The sequence below is a fragment of the Mandrillus leucophaeus genome, unplaced genomic scaffold (genome assembly GCF_000951045.1).
Source record: "Mandrillus leucophaeus isolate KB7577 unplaced genomic scaffold, Mleu.le_1.0 Scaffold669, whole genome shotgun sequence".
In the NCBI taxonomy this organism is placed as follows: domain Eukaryota; kingdom Metazoa; phylum Chordata; class Mammalia; order Primates; family Cercopithecidae; genus Mandrillus; species Mandrillus leucophaeus.
Genome location: NW_012107241.1, coordinates 1,142,592 through 1,150,990, shown reverse-complemented (window position 1 = coordinate 1,150,990; position 8,399 = coordinate 1,142,592). Strand labels below are relative to the sequence as shown.

The 8,399-nt window shown below is 53.2% G+C and overlaps 1 protein-coding gene and 1 long non-coding RNA gene across 3 annotated transcripts in view; one reads left to right on the top strand and one right to left on the bottom strand.

Moving 5' to 3' along the window:
• The window catches only part of LOC105554996, a 753-nt gene extending 167 nt beyond the window's left edge, over positions 1–586 (top strand). The window contains exon 2 of the long non-coding RNA XR_001008413.1: positions 142–586. This is a non-coding gene — a long non-coding RNA (uncharacterized LOC105554996). The remainder of the gene's footprint in view (positions 1–141) is intronic.
• NRGN (neurogranin (protein kinase C substrate, RC3)) lies at positions 526–7,332 on the bottom strand. 2 transcript variants are annotated; one of them, XM_012001675.1, is made up of 4 exons: positions 7,145–7,332; positions 1,511–1,737; positions 1,251–1,268; positions 526–839 (listed from the first exon to the last, which is right to left on the bottom strand). In XM_012001675.1, the coding sequence occupies exons 1-2, from the start codon at positions 7,157–7,159 to the stop codon at positions 1,516–1,518; spliced, it is 237 nt and encodes a 78-aa protein (XP_011857065.1). In that variant the 5' UTR covers positions 7,160–7,332; the 3' UTR covers positions 526–839; positions 1,251–1,268; positions 1,511–1,515. The 2 variants fall into 2 exon arrangements, with proteins under 2 accessions (XP_011857065.1, XP_011857066.1); XM_012001676.1 differs by having other exon boundaries at positions 571–839; positions 1,251–1,271; positions 7,145–7,327.
• Positions 7,333–8,399: the final 1,067 nt, after the last annotated feature.

Sequence of the window (8,399 nt, the reverse complement as noted above, 5' to 3'; positions counted from 1 at the left end):
GAAAGGAGTCGCCGCAGTGTCTCCAGGCGATGGTTTCCAGAGTCCCACTGGGGAGGAAGTTCCTCCTGTCACCTAACCTGCAGTTCCCCTGTTGCAGAGCCCTGCCGAGCTCCCAGTCCAGCCCAGGCTGCCTGGCGGAAGGAAGGGCGGGGCCGACGGGGGCGGGGCGGGGCCGTGGAAGACTCCTCCTACCGAGCCTCCCAGGCGCTCGGCGTTTGCATAAACAAGAGAGCTGGAGAGGCTGCCCTCAACAGTGCGCTGGGGAAAGGGGAGGGAACGTGACAGGCAGGTGTGGGATAGGGACTTCTCTTCCGGTCAGAGCAAGGGGCGTCCGAAACCATAAAAACACTTTCCCTTCATCTCACCCCAGATCCAAAGTCCTGAGGCTAGGCTGGGGCGGGAGTGGCACGGAGATGTAGGGCGCCCCTTTTAGCTGCGCACAGAACGAAAGAACTTGTTTTTTCTTTAAGTGAGTGTACTTGGGTGACGCTTAGGGCGCCCTCCGCAGTGCGCGCAGGAAAGCGCACTGAGGCTGCGGAGGCAGAGCTGCATGCTGGGTGCGGGGAGAGGTGGGCGAGAAGCAAAAGAAGGAAGATTTGGGAACGCATGGTTTAGGGTGGGGTGGAGTGGAAGGGCAAATGGGGACCATACTAGACTGCAGAACTAACTAAAAGGGCACGGACTCAGCGACTCCGCGACGGAGCCTGCCTGGGTGAGGGAGTCTCTGGGACGCAGGGGGCTCCCGTAGCTGGCAGGTTGCTGGGCAGGAGGGGGTCACAAACACGGCAGGGAAGTCTCGTCGCTGCGAAGGGAACGCGGCATCCATCTCTCCTCGGGAACTGAGGACAGAAAAGGTCTGAGAACCTGCCCTCTCCCGCCACTTCCTCTTCCCCCTCCTTTCCCCCTTTCAGTACCAGAATTCTTTGGGCGGGGAGTGCCAGGCGGCCTCAGTCACCCAGAACCCCCCACCCCGAGTCAAAGCGCTGAAATGCGCCCCGCGGCAGGTACGTGTGCGAGCCGCGATGTATTTCTGCCCCTCGGCCGGGCTTGTGCAGCCAAATGGGGTGGCTTTGCATATGTATGTCCCCGTCGCAGCCTCGGGGGTCTGGATGTATCAGAAAACCTGCAGGGGCAGGGTGCATTTTCCCCGGCTGGGAGGGGTGAGGACGGGCAGAGGAAAGGGCTAGGGATTCCATCCTTTTCTCCTACTCAGGCGTCCCACCCCGCCGCCTAGGGGCCGTGTTCATTACCTTTGAAAATGCTCAGTTCTTCTTCGGTCCAGGGCGGGGCAGAAAGGAGGATACAGAGGGAGAAACAGGTGAGCTCCTGGAATCCGCCCAACCCTCAGCCTCTAACCACCCACCCACCTCCCATCTCGGATTTCTATCCCACAACCCTTGGCTCCCTCCACGCCCCCTGCACCCCCAGCCCGCCCTTATTCTCCCCCTGCTCCTTCTGGGGAGGGCTGGGAAGGGCAGCTGTCAGCCTGCCGGCGCGCCGCCCGCCTCACCTGGCCTAGTCTCCGCTGGGGCCGCCGCCCGCGCCTCCCCGGGCCACCCCAGCTCCGCCAGGCCCCCCAGGGCCCGGGCCCTTCCGGCCGCGCTCTCCGCTCTTTATCTTCTTCCGAGCCATGTGGCCCCGAAAACTCGCCTGGATTTTGGCGGCGGCCGCGTTGGCGCCGGGGTCGTCCAGCGGGATGTCTAGAATGTCGTCGTCCGGCTTGGAGCAGGCGTTCTCCTGGGGGCGGAGCAGGAGGGTTCTTGTGGGGTCACTGTATCTTGATCCGCGGGAGTGGGGTAGGAAGAGCCCTGAGGGACTGGGACTATAGCAATACGGGGGTGGGAGGTGCGGGGTGTCGAGCCTGGAGCAGGGCTATGGCAGGGACACGCACTGGGGCATGGGCAGCGACAGGCGAAGAAGGTTCAGGGCCAGGTGGACAGTCATGTCTCAATTCAGGAAAGAGAAGTGCAGGCAGGACTGGGTGTGGAAGAGCCAGGCCCATCACCAGCACCGAGTTAGGGGTCTGCAGAGCTGATTGGAGGCGGGTTTGGAGCAGCAAGGAAAACAGCGGCAGGCACTCCTGGAGTGGCCGCCTGTCCCCCTGCTCTCAGAGGGTAACTCCAGCTCAGAAGGACCCAGTGTGAGTCCAGGGTTTTCCATGGAGAGGGTGGAGAAGCCTCAGTCCGCCAGCCCTCTCCCCAGTAGAAATGCAGGAATCTCACAGCTGGAATTGGGGAGAAGTTGGGGATACTAGTCAGTGAGTCAGCCTCCCCCGACCTAAGACTAGAGGCCCAGAGATTGTTTTCCCATTGACTCTTCATTTTCCACTGCCCAAGGATGAACTAACTCAGACACAGGAGATAGGCGATGATTTGGATGAAGTGATAGAGAAAAGTCTTCACTCCAAGGAAAAAAAAAAAAGAAAAGGAAAGGAAAGGAAAGGAAAAGACCAGCAGGAGCAGGAAGCCCTCCCCAGGGTGTGCTTATGACGAAGAAAGGAATTATGGTGATAACTACCACTTAAGCACTTATCTTGTTCCAGGTGCAATAACAGTGTTTTACAGGCATTATTTTATTTAGTCCCTCAAAATAAAGCTATTACATACCCTTTTATGATTACCCCTAATAAAACTAATGATTAGACTGTTTAAAAACCTACCTGGGTCATACAGACAGTTACCAGTGGATCCAAGATTCAAACCTTTGTATTTCAGAGTCCAGAATATATTTTTACCCCTACTTTTTAGGACAAGCAAATGCAGCCCAGTCAACCAACCAAGGTCTACCATTTGCTATAGGTGTGTGGCCTTCGGCAAGTTATCTCATCTTTTCCTATCTCAGCACCTTCCTCTAAAATATCAGGATAATATTATCTACCTCTATGGGTTGTGGGGAAGAATAAACAGCATGATATGCATAAAGTCTCTTGCACAACCTAGCTGCTCAATAAATGGTAGCTCTTATGATTGTCTTAAAAATAACATTAAGTTAATGTGAAATAGTTGTTTTTGCAGGCCAAAAGTGGTCATATAATAACAATTTCATATGGTTCAACCTACTAATAATTAGGCCCACCTCTATGCTTCAAACTAGGTTTCTGTTTCTCTGATAGCCTGCCCTGGTTGAAAGTAGAAGGGGTTGGGGGATTGATGGTATAGATTGCAGAAAAAAGGCTATGGAATGGAGAGGAATTCAGCCTCTGAGCCCCTTTGTTGCTTAACATTACTTGCAGTATTAGCGTGGGTCAGGATGGGGATGGTTACTATGAAGTTAGAAGGACATTTCCCCTTTGATCTGGCTCTCAGGCTTCTAGGAATTTGCCTCCTTCTTTTTTTTTTTTTTTTTTTTTCATGAAATCTTCCACTGCTTTGACTATCTTTTTCTTCTAGGACACGAGATGACCAAGGTTTCACATAATAATGGTAATTCAGTTCTGCACATTCGCTCTCCCTGCCATCATCCATCCAGTTCATAGAAGTGGACAGGATATGAGCAAGGCTTCAGTGATCACTGTCCTAGCCAGATTCTGCCCCAGGGGCACAAGCCTTAAACTTCAGATGCCCAAGCCCCGGCTTAAAAATGGCTCCCCTCACCATGTTTCCCAAGGTTAGCCTCATTTCCTGGGCTTCACATTCTTCCATTTGTGCTCAAGATGCCCACAGTCGATTTAAACACAGGTAAAAGGAGTTACATTTTGGTAGAAGAGCCAAAGAAAACAAAAGTTACAAAAAGGCAGGTATGGTTGTGGAGGGGCCCAACACAGGTCTAGAGTGCTCAGAAAAGACTCCTTTGGAATGTTTTATTCTTAGAGCTCAAGTCTTTCTTGGGATATCCTCAGGGAACAGTAAGGCTTCTTCTCAAAAGAGGGTGACAACCATAAAAAAGAATTCCTGACCTACCTCTCCTCCTTGGCCTCGCAGCTGTGGAGGAGTGGGAAGGTTGAGTGGAGGAAGGGATATCTGCCTCCAACCACGCTAGACCCGACCTGCTGTCACCACCCGCCCCAGCTGGATCCAGAATGGAAACCTGGAATAGCAGGCAAAGCCACCCCCGACACGCCATGTTCCTCCCCAGAACCAGCTCCCTCTCCTTCAGCTGAATTGTCAGGACACAGCTGCCAGGTTGCCAGTCCACAGGTGGAAGTGGAAGGGGATTAAAAGGACCTGGGAAGAGGTTCATTGGTCATGGTGTCTGGCTAGTGCCTTCCGAAGCTACGGTTGTTGGTGTGTGCCTGAGAGTTCCATAGGAACTAGGGACTTCTGGGAGGGAGGAGGAGGTGGAAGGGGCCCTGCTCAGCAAAGCAGGAGCCAAGGCTTCTAGTCCCAACTGGGCACATCGCTTCATTTCTGAGAGTCTCATTTTCTTCAGCCACAACTAATGAATAAAGTCTCCTTCAGCTCCCAAATCCAAATAGCTTTAAGGATTTCCCCTGCTTGCTGCTTGTTATATGTCAGGCCCTGTACTAAGTGCTTTGCACATATTACCTCATTTAATCCCCATTTTGAGAAGTCAGGAAACAGCCTCTGAGACATTTTGTAACTTACCTAAGGTCACTCAGTTGACAAATAGTGAAGGGATGGATTCAGTAGCCTCTGCTGTTAGCCATTGCCTCAGGGCAGGTAATTATTTCTATGAATTCAGCAGGGCCAAGCCAACTAGACTAAGCAAAAGAAATGAGTAGGATCAAAAAAAAAATGTTTCTTTCATGTGCTTTTTCATGCGCAGTGAGTGCAGGGAAAGTCATATATATATGGCTATGTAAATCAGCAACTGCAATATTTGAATCAACAGGAATAAAAAGCCATTCCTCTGTCTCTTAGAAAAAAATAGGCAGATCTGTTTTCTTCTTCCTCATTTCTATTTGAGCCTCTGTACCAAGGAGAAATGAGAAGACAGGACTAGATTCTTCCCAAACACCAGGTGATGCGGTCAGTGAGGAGAGCTCCAGAATCCAAGAGGAAGAGGGACCTGCCTCTAGCCCCCAAGAGGTATGCTGTTCTTCCTACACATCGCAGCTCCCTCCCAGCACTGAGTCCCGCCCTCCACAGAAAGGGGAAGAAAATGCTCCCCCCAGCCCTGCCCTTCCCCAGCCCTCCATCCATCACCCTTTCTTCTTCCTGTCCTCCTGCACAGTCTGATATTGGTGCTCTCTCTTGCTCAGCCCTAAGCCCTGCAGATCTCTAGGACAGGGCATGACTTGGGAAGGCTCCTTTGTACAGGGTGCACTAGAGGAGGTGCCCCAGGCCCTGGGCCATGGAGATAATTGTGTATCTGCTTCTTCTTTACCTTTTGGGTGGGTAGCCTTTCCTTGTTTAAGGGACACTGACTCGAACCATGTCTACTAATCCTTCAGTATGGTTCCCTGGGCACTCAAGAGCAATAGTTCCAGGAAGGGACCCCCACATCCTACTCTAATTACTACTGCAGACACAGAGGAGACCAATTCCATTCCTTCCCTGGCCTCCTGGATTCTTTGTTTACTCACCTCTTTCCAATGACCATGTCTCCCACTTCCCCTTTCCCAGCAACACTCCCCTCTCATCCTCACCTCTCCCCTCCCCCCAGCTCATTTCCCAGAACCCACCATCCATTTATCTTCTCTACTTTATACAACACTGCTGGGAGGAGGGGCTCTTCCTCAGTGGAGCCCAGGAATCTCCATGAGGAGCCCATTCCTCCCTTCACAACCAAAAAATTGCTTCCTGTAGAATAACAAGCAGAGGGAAAAGGCTGGAAGGAGATATGTTATCGGGGTGTTCTTCAGGGGGTGGGACTGTAAGTGACTGACATATTTCTTTTTCATACTTTTCTCTAGTTTTTACATTTTCTATTATGAGCAGATTACTTTTATAATCAGTAAATATTTAGAGGCGAGGTTAAAGCACAGCTCTTCGAAGGAGACAGGGCTATGTTTGAATCCTGCCTCCACACTTAGGAGTCATGCTTCCTTGGAAAAATCTAACTTTCTAAACCTCAGTTGGCATATCTGTGAAATAATACCTACCTCACAGGTTGTTGCGATGATTAAATATAAAGTGCTGACTACAGGGCAGGCATTCAGAAACTGGCAACTATTATTGAAACTAATAGGAGTTAAAATCGCAGCAACCACCACTTGCCCCTAAGTTTTCTCTGCCTCTTTGTACCCAGACATGGGAAAGTCTCACCTATTATAGTACTGGGCTATCCTTTCCTTCCAAAGCTCACTTGTTTTCCTTTACTGTGCCATAAGGTGGCAAAGTCAGTAACCTCGTGTATCATTAGCTGGTTGACTGAATGACTGAAAATACAAGGACTTTGGAATAGTCTTTCTCCGAGTGCAGAGGCAAAAAACAAATACGCAAACAAATACATTTCATATACGTATGACCACTGTACTCTTCCAGTGAGGCAGGAGCCAGGGCCTGTGCCAGGCGCTTTCATACCTAGTCACCTTAACAGCAACCCTCTCGGGCGCTGGGCACTCGCAGTACCCCGGTTTCCGCGTGGGCGCTGACAAATTGCAGACACTTCCTTCCCTCGCCAGCAGGGCTCTCTCGCGGTCACTTCACCCAGCCCCTTCCGAGCGAGAAGGCCTTGGGGGCCGGGACAACCCCTCCCTAGAACCACCCTGACTAGGCTCTTTGCAGCCAGCATCACTACCGAGCTAACCAATATGGACCAGCCCGCGCTGCACAGGGAGCTTAGGCGATCGTTGGAGGGTCATGAGAATCAGCCTGTCCGCCCACCGACGGCGGCGGCAGGGGATGGGGAACGGATTGGGGGCCAAATGACAGGAGAAAGGAGTCGCCGCAGTGTCTCCAGGCGATGGTTTCCAGAGTCCCACTGGGGAGGAAGTTCCTCCTGTCACCTAACCTGCAGTTCCCCTGTTGCAGAGCCCTGCCGAGCTCCCAGTCCAGCCCAGGCTGCCTGGCGGATGGGCGCTCAGACGCCCCCGCGAGTTGAGGAGCATTTTTCCTACGGCTTCCAAGTCGGGCGGGCGCCTTCCACCATCCACCACCCACGCCTCGGCAAGGACCCCTTTTCTTTTTGCTCCTAGGTCTTCTGCATCCACTTCCATTCCTCACTCGCCCTTCAGGGCTTTCTCAGGCGTCTCTCGCAGCAGACCCCGCCAAGTGCCCCTCCCCCGGGCCCTCTAACTTACGGTGCAGCAGTCCATGCTGGTGTCGGGGGTCCTCGGCGGGGACCAAGGCTGGCGCAGGGCGGGGGTGGGGTCTGTGTGGTGCCGGGTGGGGGCTCTGGGGCAGTCGGCAGCCAGCCGACCCGCGCCGAACCTGCAGCTCAGCTCTCGGGTCCGGTCTCCCGCGCTCGGCTCCGCTCGCGAATGTAACCTGAGCCCCGCGGCCGGGAAGCCAATCAGGAGCAGCCTCCGGCAGGGTGGGCGGGGAGAAGTGGAGGGAGGACCACGCCCTCTCGCGGCTGTCTCCGCCGCGCTCCCGCTCCTGCCCCAGCCCCTCCGCCTACACGCTTGTATCCAAGCCTCCTACACACTCCATCCTCCCGGGCGCAATCCCCTGGCTTGCTAGGCGGCAGACTGCCAGGCAGATGTACGCCGGAGTAGGCAGAAGGAGGACCCCGACACCCCGAGCACAAACACCCACATCTGGGCACAGCACCCCCTCCCGCTTATAGAAAACCACGCACCCCTCACCCACCCCTCCACACTTCCACAACCTAGCAGGAGTCCCAAATATGGCTCCCTCTAACTTCACTCCCCCTCAGTCCGCAAAGAAAGGCTCCCTAAGACGTGCGGTAAAAAGGTCTCATCATCACTCCTGCTACAGACGGAGAAACCTGTTGGTACAACCTGGCCATGGGCATGCGTCCACGCAAAAGCTCACAAGCCCCACATGTCCACATATGATTTTCCCAGGCCGCCTTCCAACATACAGACACTGCAGACACAACCTGCAAAAATAACTACGCAGCCCTTCAGTTTCAGGTAAATGTGAACACCCTGTTGTGGGCGCCCGCGCGCTCACGCACGCACACGGTCACCCAACTCAAGCTGTCAGCACGACATATCTATTATTGATCTGTCTATATGAGCTGCAGCAAACAAACAAAATCATATATGCACAACATCTATTTTTGATGCATTTATATATGGGCACCGACTTGGAAGAAGTATCCTCCTCCCTTTCACACCAGACTCGGCCTAACCTTTTAAGCTACTGCCTCAGAATAAGACAAAAGCTGGCCACACTCGCCCTTGCTCCTGGGAAGAAGAAAAATACCCTAAACCCAAGTATAGAGAATTCGAAGTAATTGGCTCTTGGGTCCAAGATGAGGCAGGATGTGGGCTTCGTGAGAGGCTGGGAAGGGGAGCTATGGAAAGAGCATCTGGGAGGGACAGCCTGCCACTGTTGTGGTCGTCAGCCTCCCCCAACTCGGCAGGG